Source organism: Stegodyphus dumicola, chromosome X1 (assembly GCF_044657685.1).
Source record: "Stegodyphus dumicola isolate Sdum_Otavi_A_Nest chromosome X1, ASM4465768v1".
In the NCBI taxonomy this organism is placed as follows: domain Eukaryota; kingdom Metazoa; phylum Arthropoda; class Arachnida; order Araneae; family Eresidae; genus Stegodyphus; species Stegodyphus dumicola.
The window spans coordinates 203,368,917-203,393,499 of NC_140780.1; the positions used below are offsets into that span (position 1 = coordinate 203,368,917).

Consider the following 24,583-nt stretch of genomic DNA (forward strand, 5'->3'; position numbering starts at 1 on the left):
AAACAAAATTTTTATTCAGCTAACTCGTGTAGTCCTTGAAATTAGATTTTGAAGCATTTCATTGCACTTTGTCCCTCAATCACCGAAAGAACGGACGCAAAAATTTACATATTTCTGTTAAGCGAAGGTGAATTCTATTAGACTAGGTAATAATGTTGACCTTGAGTTACCAACAAATTATTGTTCACTGACTTCAGTTAAATGAATTAATATAAAGCACACTGCTATATCTGTTCCACTGATTGTTTCCGTTAGTGTACGTTATCTAGTTAACATTCTAGTGGCAGCTGGCTGTAGTAGAAGTTACGCCAAAATTATGAGATTTAATTAAATAACGTAAATTAACTGTGTTAAATAACGAAAAACCTTATATAATTACTTAATGCCATAATTTGTTTATGTTAATTACGAATGCGATAGAACACATTTCACGGTTATTATTCATACCAATTCATAAAAGCGCAAGTTATTCATGCGTATAGGCCCACCAGCGGCCGAGCGGTCAAGTCGCTGAACACTGGTAGTTCGGTCCGAGGTTCGAATCCTGCGAACGGGCTGGCTGCATGGGCGTTTTCGTGGTTTTCCCCATGTGTAACGTGTATACGAGCCAGTTTTCCTTAGAAAGTCCTCCACGAAGGCATCCCTCCCTTTAGGCAGATAGCCCTCGTGTGCTTTGCCATAATTAAATACACCACACCACACCACATTCATGCGTATATGTAGATTATTGTGTGAAGAGGTTTTTAGTTATGTAGTTGTTTTACTGAGTATGGCAAAAGACCAGGTCGGTTTTCCGTAAAAGCGATATATTAGTGAAGGACATTCTGAGAGCATGTGGTTCATTTTCAAATTACTCGAAAAGAAAAGCATGAAAACGTAACTCAGGCAATAATTTTTTTTTTTTTTTTGGTAACCGAGTCTGAAACGAATTGTAAGTGGTCAGTAGTCATTCATTTGATGATAGCCGGGTCTTCTTTATTTATGAAGGACATTAACTTTTATTTTTCTTGTAACAGTAGGGAAAATGTCAGCAAAGCACTAGGTAATACGATTTTTTATATAGCGCAACATGCAATAAGCAGGCTCAGAATGTTTCAAGCAAAGAATATGGACTATTTTGTTTAATTAAATTTCTAGGTGACTACAAATAAATCTTCTTTTACTTAAATTATGAAAGGAATTTTATAATGCTGTATTTGAAACGAAGCAGGGCTATTTATCGTAAAATTGTTTTCTAGTCCTATTACTAAAAACCTACTTGTATAATTCAGAAGTCAAACAACAAAAATCAGCGTTATACCTACAAATGACCGCATTTGCGGTTTTGCAGCTGAAGATGATGGTTCGGTAAAACCATCGAAACTAGTCCTGTGAAAATTTTGTAGGTATAACGCTGATTTTTGTTGTTTGACTTCTGAATTAGTATTTATTCGGCGTGTTATTGTGTCTTAATTACTTGTATAAGTTATTCAATTTAATGATACATATAGTAGTGTAATATAAGTTCCAACAATGTTATAAAACAAAGATGATTTCGAAGTATTATGCGATCATGAGTTTATTTGCTTATCTGTTTCAAGTCAAAGGAACAGAAATATTGAAAAGAAAAAAAAATCAGTTTATTGCACAATTATTTTCACAATACATTATTAAATTGCATTTATTTACAGGGTGTTTCAAAAGTAACACTTGTTTTTATAATCTACTATGTGAAGAACATAAGGCATTCGTAAAGGCAAAATTCCAAATACTACTCCAAATACATAATTTTTTCCACAAAACAAAGAAATATAAACTCTTTATTAAAATGTAGCTTTCACTGAATTTTATGTCAGAAATAAAAAGTAGAATTCGGAAGTTTGCAATACGTGTTATGGAATAAAAAATGACATTTGCAGTTTTTATAGATAACAAAGCTGACGCTAGATAAAATGAATTACATTATTCTTGTTTATGTGAAAAAGCTTACCCTCAACTGCGTAATTTTAAGCATATAATTCATGAAACTTTCCACAAAATATTGAAACCAGGTTTCAGAAAATTGTGCTAGCCTATATACATTCCAGTGATAACGATATTTATTGAACACTGCATGAACATCTTCATACTTTTAACTTATGTATTCAGCATTTTTAACTTGTGTATCAGGAGCAAATATTCAGTTGCAATCTAGGGTAACATCCAGTTTATTTTCCACGAACAAAATGCTGAATCTTAACACTGCAGTTGTATCTGATTCTGTTTATTCATTCTGTTATCTTATATTCGATATTCGTTCAAAATTCTTTACTTTCTGTATCATTGTTTCTGAGCATTTCTGCATTACTTAAAACTAAGGAAAACAGCAATCTTATTTTGACTTAGATTTTAAATAAAACTTTATCGATTTGAAGGGGCGACCATATATAAGTCTCTTTTCTTCAGGAGCAAACATGTTGCAGAATTTGTTTGCTACATCTCAAATTCTAAAGCAAAATTGAATTTGTTTACTACACCTTAATTCTCCCTCCAAAAAAATGTTTTCCGCTGGCGTGTTTCTCTTCCTATTCGCTTCCTTTAAAATATAATAACTTTGGTAAACGATTATGAAATTTCAATAAAGTATTCATAAGTGAGAATAATTTTGTTGCATTTAGTTGATTTAACATCATGGTATTAAAAATGGGGGTCTTTTAATTTCATTCGTATGTTTCATAAATGTTATCTATTTAACTTGCTCAAAAGTTAAAATTTAAAAATATTTACAGGACTAATAATCTATAAAAAACCTTACTTAACATATGGAAAACCAGTTCCGCCTAAATTTCGTTCGATAGGTAGCACGATAAAAATAAAATTTATCAATATTATCTTAGCACTCAATAATTACATTTATAATAAATATTAATACAAACATCTTTTTCATTTTAAGTAAGTCAATCTTACTTTTTGCTCAAAAATCTATTATGTCACAGTTTTCCGTTATGAAAGAAAATAAAAAAATAGTTCCGTCTTTGTATAGCAAAAAGTAAGTGCTTCAAGTTTCCAACGTACTGAAGTACCTTTAGATGGTTCTTTAAAAGTCTCATAAATTATTTAAAATAATGCTTATCACATGAACGCTACAAAAATGCACTTTTGATGCATTTCACAAGTAGTTTTGTATTTGAGTTATTTATTAGTATCTGGTGCATCTAACTATTAATTACATTTTATCCTCGTCAAGCTTTGCAAATGTTTTACTTCTGTATAAACAAAACTGCAATTGAACCAAGAACTGCCAGATACAGCTAGAGACAGAGGAAGTGTTTATGGCCAATAATTATAAGAAAGTGATTTATAAAACACACATTTTTACGTCATTTGAAATATTTCTAGCACACTATTAAAGCTTTCACTTAGCTTTATCAGTAAATGTATTTTAAATCACAGTTATGTTGTAATTTTAAAAAAGGGGAATAAATTTGAGATTCAAGGTTTATTTCGAGAAATTATCATCGAGTTTTTTAAATGTTATTAAAAAGTACTTCAAAAACACTCTGTAGAATAAAACAAATTATGGATAAGGGAATGCATTTTATGGTATAAAAATATAGTCCATTTGTCCTTCTGAAATGAATATAAACAAAAACGCAACTAAAATCTTCCACAACGAAAAATGAGATCACGCTTCTAAATACTGAGTTCCATTGATACCGTATGGTTAGCGGCTGTTTATAAAACAGAATGTAGTTTTGTGTATGCGCTTAATAAGATACTAGTTCCTCCTGGAAGAGTAAAAATGTTAAATAATACTTTATATCTTTTATTAATACTAATATAACATTTTTTGTTATCACAATTGTTAATTTTCTTAAAGATGCATATTGAATACTTAGCTTTCTTCTTTAAGAAACATATATCTGTAAACTTTCTTTTGAAAATTTTCGAAGGTAGCTTTTGAGATGAAAATTAGGTAATGGAAAATAATATTTAAGAACTAAGAAAGTTTTATTTTAAATATTTCGTAAAAATTGCTGTGTAATGCAATTTTTACAAAGAGGTAATGTAAGCATAAAATTAAACATGTTCTTCGAAATCAAACTTGTATTTATTTAACAACATATTATCTATCTTTATTTAGACTCAGATTTAGATGGATATTAAAGTGTTCGATTTGGAGAATTGAATTCAGTTTATACGTTTAAATGGCTAAGCCAAATATATCACAAAATTACTGGATGTACTGTAATTGCTCACGACATTACACTTATGAAGCTGTCATGAGATATTTTAGAACAACTTATACCATTTTATTCAAAAGAATGTTTTGCTGAATTGATCTGCTTGCTAATTGCCTTCAAAATGAAGATACTAATATTAAAAATTAGAATACGAGACCAGTTGAATAGATTAAACTTTTGTTTGCTTTTTATTCGTTTCAGCTCTCTTGGAAAACATATCTAAAAAGGGTTTGCTTAGAAGTAAATGCATATGAAGTCTGTTTAGCATTGTATCATTTGAAAAATTTGGATTATGCTGCTACTATAAATGTAAGAAATCAGTGAAAACCAAACAATAAAAATGGAAGAGAAGAATACACATAAGTTTTCCAGTGACAATGTAAACACTGATAAGATAAATATATAACATAAGGTTACATATAAGTGGTTCATACAGTTTGAAATACATTCTTTTAGGTCAGTGGTATGTTTGTTTATAAATGTCATAATGATAAATTTAGATAATGTAACCTATCAGTTATAATTCCGGAGCAAATAATTTCAGTAACAAAATGATATTTGTTTTAGATTATGGAACATAATGCAATTTCAATTGTAAGAATAAATTCCTTTAAAATCAGAAAAATACATTAATTTTATATTGATTAGGAAACAAAAATTACCTAATTTAATAATAAGAATGAAATTTCATTTGATACTATATCAAAAAGGAAAAAAAAATGATGGTTCCACTTCGTGTAAACTTCAGTTACGTTGCTGTAAAATAACAAATATATTTGACAGTCAACAACAGTGGCTGATCTAAACATATTGAAAAAATTTAAATTTCTAAATCTATATTAATAGTAATAATAATCTCTAATAAAAATTCTATGCATTTAAATGTTAAAAAAGAAATAATTCGTGCAAATATGCAAAAGCTCCTGTCAAAGAATTGAGTTCAAAGGCTTTTCCATAACGTTTATAATCCATAAAAATATTAAAGTTTTGCAGAGTAATTTTAAAAACTTTTAAGTGTATATTACAGTGCATAATCATATAAACACTCATCTATTCTATAATTTTCCCTTTTTTATATAAAAAGCATGTTGACCATGTTTAAAACAACATAGTTCACAATTTCGTACATATCATTGCCTTCTACCTGTGCAATAATTATATACATTTTCCGCAAAGTAGTCCAGCACGGCTCCTGAAAGTGGCTAGCAACGAACAATTATAACTTACATATTAAATCTGACTGTAGTAGGTTATGATGACATATTCTGGCACTGGTCATTTCTAAACATAATAAAACTATCTCCATTTGCTTTCAAGCTGTGTATTTAGAGGAAGTAATTACGAACAATTTCATCAGGTTTTAAACATATTACAGTTTTCTGTTTCCTATAATCCTATTCGTCTTATGTGCAGCATAAATTGTGATTTTTCTATCAAAAGAGTTTTCAGACGTTTGCTCTCTACAGAAAAGTAAAAGTTAATTAAGTGTGCATAAAACCTCTTTTAGTTTTATACGAATTTTTACACTAAACTGATATATTTACTAGTTTTATACGAATATTTATACTGAACTGACATATTTACTTCATTCAGCCATTCCAGTTGTACTATTATTTAAAAAGTAAAAAGATTGAAAATAGAGAAAACAGTTTTGGGTTCTGCATATGAAGACAGTTCCATTGTCTTACTACTTAAAAAAAAGGAAAAAAAAAAAGCGTATTTCATTTTTATACTAATCAACTGTAAATTTAGTTTCTTGCCGATTAAACGGTTTAAATGGCCATTCACTGCAAACTTTCTTATAGTCACAGCATATGCTATAAATTTCAAACTTTTTGTAATGCCCTAATTAAACAACATATACGTTTATGAGAAATATGATTTATTTAGGCAAGTATTGTATCTCAGTTTGTGTGTCTCAATTTATTTGTCTGTCTATTTGCCCCGTCTTTATTCCATTCAATTCATTTTAGGCTGTCATTTATTGAATAAATGTTTTGTAATGAAGATTCGTAATAATGGTTAGGCTAGAGTTTTAGATTAAAAAACATTTTTTACATTGGAAAAATCGATATATTTTAAACAAGAAGCAATAAATTGGATTAAATAATTTGCATTTGAATTCTGTACATTTTATATCATTCTTGAAACAAGCATTAGTTTGGGTGAAGAAATAGGTATTTGTTCTTTGAGATGCTTAAATGATACTGCATTAGATTTAATGTAAATTTTTAATTGGAAGGTGATTACTTTAAACTTATATTTTACTTAAAAAGTTCCTTCAATAAAAAGCAAGACAAAATAAGGTTTTGCTGTTTTGATTGGTAAAATAATCACTATTCCTTGATTCTCATCGGAAAAGATGCGAGCTTTAATTTAAGGTTTTCAGTTTTATATAGGGTCTTTTCCGGATGATATTAAACCTTATATTATAATAGTCTTCAGTAACAATAAATATGTACACAAAATTTAAATATTTTACATTATAGTGGTTTTAAGCGTATTATTTAAAAATTATCATCACTTTTACGCCCAGTCATTGAAAAAGTAATAAACGTAATCAATTTTCTTTCAAGGTATGTAAAATATGTCGTAACAGCTACGCAACAATATAAAATATATCATACAGCATTTTCATCATTACGAAGCTAGGATTAATACGGGCTTTTGATAGATGACCTTAAAAATCCTCAGTAATTTTGGGGGAAGAAGAGAGAGAAGGGAACAACAGATTTTTTTTTCCTAAAAATCAACTCACGGCAATTTTTGTAGTTTATAACATACTAACATAGAGTTTGTATCCATTACTGAACACATTAAATTTTACTTTATGCAATTTTAAGCGTTATTGGTGAAAAGAAAAATTATAAGACGTATGCCGTTAAAATTACAGGAAAAAACTTACGTGAGACGGAAAACCCTGAAAAATATAAATAATATGCCTATTATCTTAATTTAAAATGCATTCCAAATTTGAACTAGAAGTTTTATTATCATATTACAGTAAATGAATCATTTATTATCAGATTATTTCGCTGCAATAAACAATATACTAGACGAAATGTAATATCCTTAAAAAATATACGATTATGAATATTTAAATTCCCAAATTTCATTATATTTAGTGGCTAATAATTGCAATAATTATAATGTTTGTCATTTTTCATTAATGTTGAAAATTTATAGTAATTAATTTTAACACAGACACTTATGCAGGTAAATTATGTTTTAATACTACCACTAACTGAGACACAGATATGTATATAAAAGGTTTATTACTTGACCTTAAACAGTTTTGCAGTGCGTTATTTATCATATTGTCTTGACGCGGAGAACTTGAAAAAAAGTTTCTATTTTACTATTTTTATAAACTTTTATTGGAAGCTACTTTTCAAACTTCGTGAAACAGTGAGAGACACTTTAGAGTTTAATAAAGTTCCATGATTAATGACATCTCAAAATAACTTACCGCTTCGTTCTCCCATTTTCTATTGTAACGTGGAAGAATCACTAACGGGACGACCAGCAATAATGAAAAACTTCCTGCAGTAAATAAAGCTTAATAATCTTACTGTATATATATATATATATATGTGTGTGTGTGTATGAAAAAAAGGTTTAGCAAAAAATAAAATATTTTTCTGTTTTTGTACTCAAGAAAGAAGGGTAAAAATATGTAGGGTATTTCTTTAAATATTTAACTATATACTTCATTTACGCTATTTCTAAGATTATTAATCTTTAAATTTTGTCTCGAGCTGTACATTTACGCGTACGAAACTTTATACGTACATAATTTTAGACGTATTTATATAATGTCACACAATGTCATTCTACACGGATGATGAACTAAGTTAGATTCTTTTGTTTGCAGTTTTTTTGTTTGTTGCACGGAAACGCATTCTACATTAAATCACCTTTAAAAAATAATATGAAATTCTGATAATCAATAATTTCTAATTTTGAAAAAGAAATTGAAATCTTGTTTTCTCTTCACTGCTAAACGTTTTAAAGTTAAGCACACATTTAATGTCATAATAAGCTGCTTGCATATTTAATTTTGCAGGATGGTTTTAAATACCGAACTTTAGTCAGACGTGTATGTTTATCTCTTAACATGTCGATAAATTAACATTTTAAAAGTTATTGTGATTAAATTTTAAAATCATTCCTACTTTAAGTTGTGAAAGTGCTGTTCCTTCCGAGCACTTAATAAGGAGTATTGAAAGTAATGTTCGGGGATAAAACTTTTAACATCTTAGGTGTAACACTTTGGTAGAGTTTTCTTGTATTGTTGAATGCTATCTTCAGGTCATTCAACTGCAGTTTTTAAAGACCTCATTGGCATTACTAAGTGTCTTAGTAATGCCAATGAGTGTCTTATACACTTTAAGCGCATACCGTAAGAAGTATAACACTTTAGCGGATATAGTACGTATTTAGTACAATAGAACTTAAAATGCTCGAGTTAAAAAAAGTATTTTTCGATACTTAGAATTAAATATTTTCCAGTTGGAGGGATTCATTAGTTAGAAACTTATTTAAAAGCTTCCGAAGGAGACTGCAGAACCAATTAACCCCCTAGATGTCTCTTCGCCGAAATTTTACGTAGGGCACACTGCAGGAAGTGGACCAATATTACCCGCAAAGAGATGTTAAAAGCATACGCATAAAGTCAGGCTTTATGTGGGATCAGTTTTGGACTATCAGTTGGCCTTCGATAATGGCTGTACCGTCCACTGCAGCTGAAGTTAGAAATGAAGAATTCAAAATCAATGTTAACTTCTCGAGGTAATTCAGTTTTCTTTAACTCAAAGTTTTCTACTGCACACTTCAGCTTTTCTGAAACGAAGTTCGATTGCAAACACTAGTTCAGAGGCTTCGAATATGGAGATTTACAGCTAATGAATTAATTATTTTATTAAGGATAATTAACTCAGGAATTAGGAGATGAAATTTTAAAAATACTCTTTCCTCTGAATCAAAATGTTTTATTTAAGAGTTTCTCTTAAAGTGTTCGTATAACTTCAGCATTCCTGGCTTAGTTACGTTTCTTCTAGCTTGTTACTTTTTTGTTAACTTTAAGTACCATAAATTGATACCTTAATTTAATTGGCTGCTAATTTATCACCCTGTTTATTTTTAAGATGTTACTAGGTAAAAAATTTCTTAGGATAAGAAATGTTTCTCTCTCTTCATGAAGCTGCTAACGAGCAATGTATATTAGTACGAACTATTGAGATTTCATGTACAACTTCTCCTTTTTGAAACTAACTGTATTAAAAGTTACTGGGACCTGCTGTTCGAATTGCATTTAAATTTATTTTACGCGAGAGATAGAACAATTTATGAACTAAGAAAACGCTGTTGGACTTCTCTTTTAATTCTGCGATTCATTTTATTCAGAGAAAATTTTGTAGAAGAGGATTTGAAATGCAGCAGTTAAACTGAAAGTCGCCTCGGTGATTAGACATTCTTATTTCAGTAACACCAGAGAACTTCTTTGAAGTAATTAAGCATCTTAAATAGACAGATACATTTTTCTTGAAACTATAGAAAACTATAGTAATTTTTAAATATAAAGATTTAAGAAAATAACAATGAAAGCTCAGAATAGACTATTTACAGGAAAGCGATTTCGAAAATCATTGATTATACACAACATCTTCTTACTACTTAAGATTAAAAAGTCATTTCTGAGTATTCTAACTTTTGGGATCAGAAATTCGCAAACATAGTAAGCTATCTAATTACATTCTTTCTTTGAAATAATATTTTACAGCTGCTAGTACACTGAATGCATTCAACTGAAAAGCCACGCTGCACGATTTCAGAACAGTTATAAAACTTACGGAAAGTTTAAAAGTATGTATACGCTTGTGTAATAGTACATAATACTAAATTTTGCAATGATTACACCATTTACCTTACATAAATCTATTATACAGGTCGCAAAAAATATAGAATTCAATATACAAATGAAAGATGCTTTTATGGACTACAGACTTAAATGGCAAAAGACGAAAGAAACTGTTGGAAAATACGCAAGAAACAGATACGATTGTTTTGCCTCAGAGAGTAGCGTCTCGAACCGTGTTATTGACCAAAATCGTAGAATTTAATAAGTTAAAATTATGAAAAAATCAGAAGAATATTAGTTGCAGAAATCACGAAACCTTCAGAATTTAAAACATAAAGAAAATGCATTGGCGTTAATAATAATGTGGAAGACAGTTTCAGAATTAGTGTTTTCTCAATCTATTGAAATAAACCAGATTGAATGGGTCTCGAAGGTAATCCTATGTTTCCTATATGTATCCTATATGTATGTAAATAGGTAGTTCATCGAAGAAGTTTTTTTTATGTGGGGCTACTGAATTATTTACGTAGCATACTCATTGCATAGTGTAAAGTGCGCAATGAATATATATAGAGATTGATTAGACAAAGATTAAGACAGATTATTTAAATTACGTTTTTAATTCTGATTGAACTGTGATCATTTACATAATATTACAGATATTTTAGATGTTGTGATTATTACGAAAATAAAACTGCAGAAGCCATCGTAGCTGAGTGTTAATAAACGAGTGTGCTTGATATTATGACTGCAATTTATGCAGAAACTTGCATTAAAATTTATATTTTCAAGATTTTGAAAGTGTAGTATGTAGGATGGGTTATTATTATGATTTATTTGAGAAGTTTTCATAGCAAATTCTACTTATAATATTTAGACAGGATTGAACTTTTAGTCACAAAATTTTACATGCGTATTTTGCCTGTCCATTTGGTTCACCATTCCAGATGCTACTAATATGTTATTCCCCAAAATTATTAATTTACTTCTATTTTAATATTCAAAATTAAGTTTCGCTTTCACTGCTATATTGATCACTTTATTTTGTTAAGAAACTTACCTTAAATCCATTAATTTGCACTATAAATGGAAAAGAACTGAATTTTCAAAAATTATGAAAGCATCATATTTAGATGATGTCCATTAAAATCGTTTTGATAATTAGAATTTTTATTAAATTTAACCATATGTACAGCCAAGCATAGACTAAATGGGATGTAAAATCGCAAATAAACTTCTGTCTATTAAATAATCGTAAATGACGATCAGGGTACTGGAGAAAAATTTAGAATGTTAGGTGGTTGAGCATAACTATATGATTTTGCTTTTAAATTTATTGCTGAAATACCTCCAGCTGAAATTTAATCTACAGGGTGTGCCAGAGTTATTGGGAAAAATTTTAAGAGGAAGTAGGGGACATCACAAGGATTTAGATTTGAATAGTAACCCATGGTCGGAAACGTCTTCGTTCGGTACTAGGTGGCGTTGTACAAGAGCGTTAGAGAAAATAGACCTCATTGCCCCAGTCATTTAATTTGTCATCTCCAGCCGAGTAGTATGGAACAGACGTTCCAACACAACGAGCTGGCAATTAAAAGCCTGATTTACGGATTGGCAGAAGGATGCATGAGCAGCAGAAAGATTTTATCGCGAAAGGTACCCACAGAGAGATGCATTGGAGGCTTACTAATTTACATCGCAATTTGTGGGAATATGGATCATTACGAGGTTTTAGGCATAGTGAAGGTGGGCCACGAGAGACTCGAACTCCCAGCGTGGAACAAAATGTGTTGGATAACGTTGGAAAGAATCCGAGTACCAGCGTACGAGCCATCGCTGCTGCCGTTGGAGGATCTCCTAATAGTTTACATCGTGTTTTGCAACGTAAAGTCTAATACTATCTTCAAAGAGTACCGTCACTGCTACTCACTGATTATCCTGAGCGTGTGCGTTTTTCACGGTGGTATCTCAACCATTGTCGCCAAGAAGCGCATTTCCCATCCTACGCTTTATTTACGGATGAGGCGCATTTCACGCGAGATGTGTGCTCAACGACCACATTGCGCATTTATGAGATAACGATCATCGCTTTTCAGTGCATGTTTTTGCTGGTGTGATCGATGACCTCTTAGTCGGGCCTTACTTGTTGCCAGCACCTCAAACATCTGCGGATTATCTCATCTTTCTGCAAAAGTTGCTAATAAGCTTACATGACCCTGTGCCACAACATTTCAGACGCTATATGTGGTTTCAACATGATGGGGAACCTTTCAATTTTGGCAGATGTGTTCGTGATCATTTGAATCAGGCGTTTGGTCCCCGATGGATTGGGCGTGGTGAATCTCTCTTGATTTAAGCAGCATAGAATTCTGTCGATGGGGTACACTGGAAAGTGCTGTGTACGCAACACTTGTGGATTCCAAAATGGATCTGGTTGTCAGAATCGCCTCTGCTACTGAGGTTGTCTAACAAAATCTACGTGTATTTGAGCGAGTCCACCAAATCATGGTTCGACGGTGTAACGCATGCATAGTTAGCAATGGTGGAAACTTTGAACAGCTTTTGTGACATTTCACATATCATCTATCACAACACATGTAATATATCTTTGACCAATAAATATTTCAGGTGATCTCAGTCTTGTATCTCTTCGTTTCTTGTAATTATCATACTACTTTCCCATGACGTTTCCGACTATGGGTTGCTATGCAGATCTTCCTTGTGATGTCCCCTACCTCCCCTTAAAAGTTCGTCCCAATAACCCTGGTCTCTGTTTATTAACTTGCTGCTGTCAGAAAGTTGTACAATATTTTATAAAATAATTCAACTCAGCTGGCCATTTTCGAGTTTTAGGTTTAATATTAAACGATTTCATAACTTTTTACTGTTACAAAGCATTTAATATCATAAATGGTGGAATTAAGGTAAGTATTGATTTAAAAATTATGCTTATGTAGGTGCATAATTACTTTAAATGGGAAACATCACATAGCTGCTAAATTTATTTCTTCTTGAGAGAAACTGGAATGTTTAATTGTGATGATTATATAAAAAATGTTGACTAGGCAACATATTTATATCATATCGTTTCATTCTCGCGCATGATAAATTTCTATAATTATATTTCTTTTGAATAAATTTACAGGAAGAGTTATCTCTTACATATGAAAAATATTTTAAAAAACATGCATTATAAAGTTGAACATTTATCATGCCACTCCATTCGTGATATACATAATAACAACACAATTTTCTGTTCTAAACTATTGCTATGAATTTCAGACTTTAAATTTGCTTCCTTAGATATTTTAAATTTTAATCAAAGCCGATATTCATATTATTCTTGAATTCAATTTTTGTGAGAGTTATTTCTGCGAGATCTCTGAAGAGACCTTTTTTGCAACTGCTGCATTAATAACTATTCAGAATCTGTTGCGCGTCTTTCCTTCCAATATCTTCTCAAGTCCGCCACTGTCTTCAATAATCTTGCACATGATTCGTTTATCAAAATTGTGCCATTACTTTAATGCTATCATCATCCAAATAAGTTCTTTGGCTAGCAAGACAAACAATAGGGCAACAGTCTTGTGGAATACAGGGTAGTTAAAGCCGAAGTCCATAGCAAAATCGTTGAAAAAATGCTGCTTCTGAGCACAACTGAAAAACAAAATATAATATTATGCTTAATACAATGGAAACAATCATTTTTAGGTTATAAAGTTTAACAAGCAACATGTTTTACATTCACCGAGCAAAAAATTGGAATTTAATTTCAAATCAATAAAAAGGTTTTTTCACAATGGAAGCTGGATTAATTGCTTTTAGACACAAAATTCAGCATCTAGTAATATTTTATAAATCTAGTCTTTGCTCAATAATTAACGAGACGTGTGATGAAAAGTATCTGTATACAAAATTACTTTTCTCATTTGTAATTCTCTGTGAAAGCAGACGTCTTTCATTTTTGTACTATTAATTCTGTGAGCTTAAATTCTGTTTCTAAAGAACAAAGGAGCAAATGAGCGCAAGTTCAAGCAAATTTATGAAATATTGTTTACGATATTAAATAAAAATACCCTTGTTAGCATTATCAAATTTTTAAAGACATAGGCGCTGACTGTTACACAGAACTCAGGAATAACTGCAATATACTGAATTCAGCAATGTAAAAATTATATTGAAACGATCAAATTGTAAATTGTTTTTAGAATGCATTTATTAGCTACCAAGCTATGTGTTTCTTTTTAAAGTTGCTGTAGTAAATTGGGGCAAATTTACCGCTTTAGTAATAATATCAATACTTCGAAATTTTATGGCTAGGTAAATGAGGAGCATAGAAACATGCTTTAATATATACATTACGTTAACAGTTTGCTCTGTTCAGTTTTTATTTGAACAGGAACTAATGAGCCGGAATAAAGAGAGAGTGATAAGAGGGGTGCGAAAGAATGTTACCTTTTGAATATTCAAAAGATCAAAAATTCTCACTTTACACTCAACGCTACTTGAAGATTTCACCTTTCCGCAGCGTCAGCTGTATTTTTTGAAGCGTTAACAAAGAATGTCAAAGTCCTGACACTTAGTTTCTTTCAAAAGTATTTAACCTTAGACTTCTGCACTTAAAAAAGAAATTTCCAACTAAATTTGACTTTTACGAAAGATCTTTTTATTTTTTACTTAGTTTCGTTGTTTCTCAAAGTTCTTCTCAACCATTACACTGACAAGAGTCTGACATATTAAGATTTCTACAAAGGCTTATCAAAGCCAATTTTCTGTTTATGATTTCTTTAAGATTTAATCTCTTGCAGGATCAGTTGACTACTTTTTCATTCGGAGTTACATTAGCTGTTAAAAACATATGGATAAAATGCTAAATCTGATTGTTTTTAAAAGTCCTTTTTTAAGATAAATATGTTTAAAATTATTAAGTTCTGACTAGTGCATTTAGTATAGATTTAAATTAGAATCGAACTGATTTGGATAATTATCAAAAACGGTTGTGAAACTTCTTTGTCTAATTTTTTCTCATGTTAAATAACATTCATAAATGTAATAAAGGAAATGAATAAAAGGAAAGTAAACATTTTTATTTAAATAATAGTAAATATTTCTGATATTGTTTGGCAACACTTGTGAATTAAAAGTATATATGTTAATCGAAAATTTCAAGGAAAGTCAGTTGAGAAATTTATAATTTCAGTTTAAATTTAAATTTTATGCGCCTGTTCATTTTTAAATAGGAAAATCAAAGTAATTTTTTAGTCAGATGTTACCTAAATGATATGACATATTTATTTGGATTTATTTAAAATAAAGAGTAGCACATGACTATTATTGCGGATTTCCAGTATTATAACGAACATCAGAAACTCATTCTATTCTAATCTTCCATGTGATTGATCTCTAGATTGCCACCGTTCAGGTATAATACATAAATCATTCAACGCTCTAGTCTGAATTTATCGGCTAATAATTTACAGTAATGTAACTAATTCATTTGATGTACAGTTAAGTAATCCTCTGAAGAGACAAATTATAGCATATAGACATAGTGCACAGTTAGACTAACCTCTTACTTCGTGAGTTGGAAACTGATCCTTTTGCAACTTATATGCATACTCTACGTAGGAAGAATAGACGTCGTATATAATGTCCTCTTGATTACAGTTTGAAAACATTTCTGTTTCAATTTTTTATTACTAATAATGGCACAGATAATTTAGCAATAATTTAGCTTTTCAGACAATTTAACAAAAAAACTTTAAAAAGAGAGAGTTGAACTGTATTGGCTTCGAATATTTTGTTCTCAAAGAAATAGTTTCAAGATGGAAACGAGGAGAAAGAATTATTTTCAAGTTCATGAAACAGTGCACTAATCGTTCTTTTTATTCACGGAACGAATATTTCACGAATATTTACGAAACCTTTGAATTTCTGTTTCAGTTAATACGCTTAATTTCTTAAAACATTCCTTTTATAAACAAACCCAGCTTCAATAATGATCATTTCTTTGATCATCTAAACTATAAAAATCAAAATGTTGAAAAGCTTATAAAAACTTAAAAGAAAAATAAATTATTTTTGGTAGCTACTTAAAGAAAAGTCTTTTTCCAGTTATTCTTTCCTAAGGTGAGAACTTAGAGCAAACTTTATTTCAGAGTATAACTTCTTAGTAACTTCAGGTAAATAAATGTATGTTTAGCATTCCGAAAATGATGGCATGTCGAAATAGTTCTTAAACCATTATAGCAAATTTAATACCTTACACCTCAGAAATTTAAAAAAATAAGTCAAAATTTAGTCTTTAGTGTCCTGATAGAAAAGTTAACTGCTATCATTCAATACATGATAGACCGTATTAAAACGAGAAAAAAATAGTTTTTTGAGATTCTATACTACAAATTTTATGTCAAGAATAAGTATCATGCAATGAGAATAAAGTTGTACTTTATAATAAATAGTTCACTAAATAATTAAAAGATATATTTATATTTCCTTGACCTAAAATCTTATGCAGGTTTTCTCAGATGCATCTTATATAGATGTCATTAACAAAGTCATAAATATGTCATATAATTCCTTATTCTGTAATCGCAAAAAATATTTTTTGCCAGGTACTGAATAGTTTACTAAAGCGAGAGAATCCCCCCCCTTTTCCGAAGTCCATTTACTTCTGAATATATCAAACAAAATACCAAAATAAGTACTGTAAATGTAAAATCTAAACTTAAATGGAAACAAAGTTTCCAATTTCGTTTCTATTCCATTTTGAAACCGATTTACCCAAAGACAATTTTCAATGTCATTAAAGCATACCCTCTCAAATCGCTGTTTTAAACATGAAGACATATAGCTTCTTCTTCTCCTTCTTTTTTTAAAATTTATTTTCTTTTTTTTAAAGCAGCTCTTTGGCAAACTCTTTGAGTCTTCGTTAGCGCTAAACGATATTAAGGAAGTATTAGCAACACAGTGTCTGTTCTCTAACACCACACAATCTCCTTTCCACAATCGTAATGACAAGTTAATGAAGAAGCCCGCTTCAAAATGCGATTATTGTCCTTAGGCACTGGAAATTAGAACACATCAAAGATTCTGTTGCACAGTGTAAATGGAGCTTTTAGGAAGGTGATGGACTTAAAGGAGGGCATCTTTTATCGGCTTTGCGATGAGACAGAAGAATATAGCATTGGGCACGCTAGCTATAGGATTTAAAATCTCTGGAAAGGAAAAGAACAGTTGAATGCTTTTCGCTCGTGAATAAGAATTATTGATAAGATTAGCCGTTCGGAAATTGATACATAAATAAATGCTGCCATTTCGGAATGTCATTTATTCCAAACATTCCGCAGAAATTCATTTATGGCTGTTTTATATTTATTGTTGCAAGCTATATATTAAGAACGAAAGAAAGTAATCAAATTACCCTCAATACGAATAAATCAATACTAAGTGTTCATATGCATTTGTTTTACAATATTGCTTAAGGTATTTATTTAAAATTAGAATGACTCGTTTTTCCCTCATTATATTTTACATAAAGTAAAAGAATAATAAATCCGTAATATGTAATATAATGTTAAAAAAGTCTCACGTCTTCTATTTATGTCAACAGCTTAATGATATGTTTTGTTAAATGTTTTCGTTAGTGTTTGGGATTTTAATATTTACTTTGCTTTTATATTCTGAATTTAAATACCGATATAGTAAATTGATGGGTCTAATACAAAACAAACTATAATACGCGATTGTTAATTTCAGTTTCTGCAAGCATTTGCCAATGAGTCATTTTTCATATCAATATAGCACAAACAATATAAATTATTAAATATACGAAGATTTAAGTTGAAAAATACGTATATTTATATCGTAGTGAAAAGCGTAATCACCTTTGAAGTTACAAATATGATGCGAAAAGCAGTGTAGAGGAAGTTATGAAAATAATATAGAATATTTAATTAAAAATGTGTTTATAGAATTTCCGTAAAAATGCCGTTTTATATCATTTCGAATTTCCATTTTACGAATTTAAAAGTGTGTGTATTTAATTATGGGAAAGCACACTAGGGCTATCTGCCTAAGGAGAGGGATGCCTTCGTGGAGGACTTTCTAAGGGAAACTGGCTCGTATACACGTTACACATGGGGAAAACCACGAAAACACCCATGCAGCCAGCCCGTTCGCGGGATTCGAACCTCGGACCGAACTACCAGTGTTCAGCGACTTTACCGCTCGGCCGCTGGTGGGCCCGAATTTGAAAGGGTAATTTCTGAGATATCGTTTGTACTACATTTTTCTGTGACTAACAAATAAATTTATACAATTTTTGATATTTTTCTAACTTCTATTATAGTAATTCCTGCATTTAATTGCATTTTAGTAAATTTATTTTTTATAATTATTTATTTAGCGTATAATATAAAATATTTTAAATGCACTGTAAATTATGTCTCCTCCAAGATACAGACTAGAGCTTTGATCCTTGAATCACAAAGCTTGAACTGTTAAACAAGCTTTGTCTTCCTTGTGGGAGAAGAGGAACCACCGCCCTATTATTTGAAAATTTAATTTTCTGCTATTGTCAGACAGCCGCAAAATTCTTCAAAGCATGCAGTATGTATAGTCTTACTTGTTTACTTTTAGCCGCATTTGTATGCTCGAAGAGGGGGGGGGAATGAAAACAAGTACGTGAACTCGTTTCATTTATATTATGTCAGTGGTGGAAACAAGTTATGACTAAGAAAACGCTGCAGATAATTCAAGTCAGATTTTACTGTATGATAGAATTTAAGTGTTTATATTTCGCCTTTGTTTTGGGATATGAAAGCGGCAATGTAATTTAAATAAATTATTAGAGACGCTGGAATGCAAAGTATGTAAAATAACATCTAAGGAAAAATAAGAATTAAAAAAGCTATATTGAAGTATCGCAAGTTTGATACACTACAAAAAGCAAAACACTTAATGGATACCTGCGTAAAAGAGTACAGATTCATGGAAGTCTTAGTTAAGGAGTTTGGCCTGTATTTGTATAGTTCATTAAGATAACCACCAAAGTCTTGTGTAATAGCTTGTTGAAATGCCGTAATCGAACACAGGACGCATTAATAAAATATTGGGGATTTAGCTAGTCAGCTAGTTTACGTTTATATTTAGTCGCTTATTGCAATGCAGGCGAGGGCTGTCTGCCTATGGTTCGGTTTGTTTCGTGGAGATCATTTTAAGGGAACCTGGCTTGTATTCATGTTACACATAGGGAAAATAACGAACACGCAGATAGAGACATTCCGTTCGCTGAGATTCGACCCCGGACCGAAATACCAGTTATCTGCAACTTTATTTCTCTGCCACTGCTGATCTCTGTCTCTCAGGGAAGGGAAGCTTACGCGGAGGATTTTACAAGAAAAGCGCGCTCGTATTTGCGTTATATATGCTTGAAATTTGAATGATACAGTCAGGTAACAGAAAATGTATTTATACATTTAAGAAATGTATTAAAGGACAGCATGTAAAGGCTCAGCAGAAAAAGAATAGTTCAGGTGTTAAAACGTTAGATATACAGAGGCGGATAATTTCGTAATTCAATCTGTCCTCATTTGCATCCAACTAAATACAAGCATTCGACTCTAAAGCTAATTATTAGAATAAATAAAGGGAAAATAGTCCAATTCAGTCTAAAAAGTATGTTTAGCGATTTTCTTGAATTAAACATTTAACAAGTCTTTATTGCTAATAAAGCAACAAAGGCGATTTTATACTCCAATTTTATGAAAATTCAAATCTTGCCCCTGATTCAAAACCGTTTTTGAACTGTTTTATGGGAGAATAAAGTTTCAAATATCTCTGATGATGCAAAATATTTATCTTTTTGTACTCCTGGTTTATGAGTGCAGTTGTAATTCTTTTATATTGACTTACTTGATGTTAATGTTGTATTTATATTGCAACAGACTGCCATTTTTATAAATCGTTAATAATTATGTACTATATTCGGTTGTATTTATATTCCGCTCTCGTAGAAAATTTAGCATTAATAAACTTACATTTTTGTCATCTCTTCATAGTTTTAATTATATTTGAATTCCAGCTTATTCTTATAAATGATATGATTGAACGAAGAAAAAACTAGAAAAATCAGAGAAGTAAGAAAATCCCTTATTTTTGCGTAACAATTTAAGGTGAATATACATATTCAAAATTTAATTTAGTTAAGACACAATAACACGCCGAATAAATACTAATTCAGAAATCAAACAACAAAAATCAGCGTTAATTTACAAAATTTTTCACAGGACTAGTTTCGATGGTTTTACCGAACCATCATCTTCAGCTGCAAAACCGCAAATGACCACATTTGCGGTTTTGCAGCTGAAGATGATGGTTCGGTAAAACCATCGAAACTAGTCCTGTGAAAAATTTTGTAAATTAACGCTGATTTTTGTTGTTTGACTTCTGAATTAGTATTTAATTTAGTTACTAGGACGAGAAAAAGCGGAAAATTATGCAAATCATTTCGAAACACTCTGTTGGATCGCAAATCTGTTTGATGGCTAAAAGTAAGAATTTTTATGATTAAAAAATTTCCTAATGTTCATGAGTACTTTAAATTATCAGAAAAGGAGGCTCAATATATGTAACTTCACTGAATGCCTGAACAGGTTCGATAATTCAATCATGAATATAAAAACCTTTTTACAGTGCAGCAGCTTTCGTATTTATGAGCCAAAAGATTATTCAATTTAAAATTATCATTTGACTCTCACTGAAGAAATTGATAAACTATTGGAAATTTTTATGCTACATTGCAGTACTCAGCGTATTATTACTCATAAAATGGAAATTAAATAACTTTCAATGATTTATTTGAGTTACCATTAGTGTGAATCTGGTATATTCAAAGAGACACAGAAGTGTAGCATAAAATATGATTTTATTTAATGTATTATGATCTGAATTAAATCGCAATTTCCATCTATAAATAAATGCATTTCTTTAAGATCTTAGGAAATGGAAGTTAATCTAAATATTTCTCTCTAATTTGTACGAAACGTTGCACTGGTTTGATTGAGTTAGAGATCATTTAGCGGATGAAGCATAGAAAAATTTTCATTTTGTTTTCTTATTAATTACTAAATGTGCATAGGTTCAAGATGAAAAATACTATTAAGACTAAATGTAATATGAATCACATTAATAGCAAAACCATCAGACAAAAATATAAGTATACGACGAAAATTCGTAATGAAAACCCCCTAAATATATTTCAGGATTCTGTGTAGAATAATATTAAAAAAGACGAATCTTCGGTCGCTGGCCGAGTGGTTAAATCAACAAAATTGTCGTCTTTCTTTATGTGTAAATGTAATACGGTTTTCACTCATTGTGACGTGCATTGCTATGCGAAAGTTTTCCGAGAAGGGCGTTTCTTCCATCATTAGTTTTCAACGGGAGGATTTTAGTCGAAACAGATTCGCTCAGCAAACTGTTGCGAGCACGGATCCAGACATTTTGCGACGTTTGAAGCAAATGTTTCTCCCTCAGCTCTGTCTCGCACAGGAGAGGAAGGAGAGAATATGCTTCGGGGGGATTTCCATGTTGGACAAACAATCATACTTCCTGCTAGAAAAGATCCCGGAAACGTTTCTTTAAACTTGCAATTAAGAGTAGTCTGACAGCGGTTTAAATAGGGATAAATTTCCCTGTAAGCACAGTCTGTTCAGCCGTTGTGAAATCAACCTCAGAAAGAACTCAGAATACAAACTCGAGAAGTATAACTGACAACATTGTTCATTTTTAAATGGCATAAAATGCCTTCACATTACGCAAATTCAAATTCCCCCCCCCCAAAGAAAGAATCAGCTGAAATTTTGAGGAAGGTGCTCAATGAATGTATTTGTTATGATAATATGCTGAATTTGTTTATGTTTGAATAAGTATCAAGCAATACGTAACAAGTGCAGGTGATGCATTTCACGGAAACTAGCATCTTACAATTTTTGTATGATTAACAGTACTAGATGTTCATAAATTCTATAGCTCCGAAAAATATTTCATGGGAATTTAAAAAGAACAAAACATAACAACTTATAAAACGGTAAAAATACTAGTAAATCGAATCAGAAAAGTGTGCTATATTGGAAACTAGCCATGCGAACAAAATCTCACGGAAACATATTATAAAACGATAAAAAATATTGCCAAATATGCTATTCCTTTCAAGAAACTTTAAATGGAGAGTTATGTATGCATAGATAAGATTTGCATATTTGTTAGTTTATTTTAACTTTATGAAAAATGAGACTTGGTGAATGTAAAAAACCATGCATTCTCTTTGAATAAAAATTAAACGCAGAAAAAATTTAAATCCTTGTTTAATACAGCGATGGAGTCTATACTTGCCAAAGCTACACTTTCGAGAAAGGTGATACAATAACTTCTCGCAAAAGAAACTTCTTAAGTGTTATAAAGAAATTGTAAAAATAATTATAATTTATTAGACTCTACTTTCATACAGTCAGATAAGAAAGTTTAAAAAAAAACAGAATTTGATTGTATTTACATGTTGAAGTTTTCCTTGATGAAAATCTTGAATTCTCTTTTAAATTTCTTCATACTTTTGAAAAAAAACCTAATTTACATTTTTCATCGCATTCGTCATAAATTAATTTATTGTAATAAAATAGCTAATTTTGAATGCTTATGTGCTTATGAACATCAGGTATTTTGAAATATTTTGTTCAGTTCAATTTCCACAAAATATTTGTTCTTGTATCTTGTATTTCTACTCTTACTTTTACCTTGCTTCCTCAGTTTATCTTCTTCTATTCTACTTACAATTTTCTGCTTCGAACTATTTTCTTAGCAAATCTTTCTCTCTTTTGGTAAAACGTTCTCAGTTAGAATGTTTAAAATGTCTTTGGAACAAAGCAAAAGAATTCATCTAAAATAAAATCAGTTTATTTTCATATTTTTGAATATATTTTGAATGTTATTCACAGCTTTTATTCATTTTGAGATCCTTAGAAAATGCCATAGGAAATATACATATAAACAAACAAAATAAACAGTCATATCAGCACCATTAAAAGCATTTTAGCTGGCATAAATTATATTATGCAAGTTAATTGTCCCATTCACTCTATGTATATAACGTTCTTATTAAACTTTCAATATAATCTACAGTTATTTCTTATTAAAATTACATGAATTAAATTTTCTTTCTTAATCTTTTCTAAAATATTTAGGAACCTAAATTTTTTACAATTTAGATATCAAGCAATGAAGCAAAAATTCTCAAGAAACTGTGATCTTAAGTTCTTAATGAGGTAAAAATTTCCCTTAACAACTGTTAGATAATGCATAAACATTGTATGAATATCAAACATAAAAATTTTGAAAGGGAATTATTAAAGTTGCTTGCATATTGCTTGATTTACTTTCAAAAGCTTATTGCTCAATTTACTTTTAGGAGTATATTGTTTGATTAATATTTAGAATAATTTCGTAATTTCAGTTTCTAGGCAAAATTAAAGAAATGGAGTAAATAATGCCCTGTCACAGCTTATTCTGTTCAGTTTTAACTCAGGCAAACTTGTTGTAAATCTAAACAAAGACTACGTCACTAATTATTTTTGATGAAGAAAATCATTTACCGAATGTTGTTGTCATTCATGTTCAAAGCTAGCATTTGAAATGGGAATTTCTGGGATGATTTTTAGTGTTCTTTACTTTGACTGCTTACTGCTATTTTGATTAACATCAACGCACATCATCATTAGGGCAATTTTTGATAATGAACAGGTAGTAAAGTATTTATTTCGTTTCATGAGATGATAAGTTTAGTGCTATATATTGCGCAACATACTACTGTAGTTTCTGTGTTGCTTTTGCATTATTAAATGCAACTGCATAGCCAAATTTTTCTGCATGTTTCAGAAACTCTGGAATTCAGTGCCCTAAAATTCCTTTTATATTTCTGCCTCAAATACTTCTTTCACAGAACTAATGAAGGAATGAAAAATGATGAAGACTCAAATATGCATTTTGATTTCAAAATTAATTAGAGGTCTAATATATTATTTTTATTCTCATATTAATATAATCAAGCTCTAAAGCTAAAAGTGTTATAACTGGTTTTCTACACATTACCAAAAAATTATAAACGTACATGCACTACTTTTCTGATTACATATAAAGGGTATTTCTGAAACTAACAAGGTTTAATAAAATATGTTTTACTTATTTGCTGAAATAAACTATTTAAATGCTTAGTAAATTTTGTGCTTACTTAAGAAAAATCCTTCACTAGCACATTCGATTGTAAATAAAGTATAAATTTTTCAGAAAAATAATTTATGCAAAAGCAATACGTGTATAAAGCTTTCTGTATAAATAATTTTCAAGAAAACACAATAAGTGCATGTGTATAATTTGCTAAAGTAGATATAATTAATAATAATCGGCAGTACTATTATTTGATTTCATTAAAGAATAATTTTCATTTGGCACTTCGTTGATCAACATT

The 24,583-nt window shown here is 30.4% G+C and overlaps 1 protein-coding gene across 2 annotated transcripts in view; it reads right to left on the reverse strand.

Annotated features, from left to right (window-relative positions):
- Positions 1-1,597: 1,597 nt before the first annotated feature.
- The window catches only part of LOC118200328 (uncharacterized), a 727,671-nt gene continuing 704,685 nt past the window's right edge, over positions 1,598-24,583 (reverse strand). For both annotated transcript variants that reach the window (XM_085808107.1, XM_085808106.1), the window contains exon 8: positions 1,598-13,719. In XM_085808107.1, the coding sequence (XP_085664233.1) occupies positions 13,581-13,719 (139 nt within the window). In that variant the 3' untranslated portion in view covers positions 1,598-13,580. The remainder of the gene's footprint in view (positions 13,720-24,583) is intronic.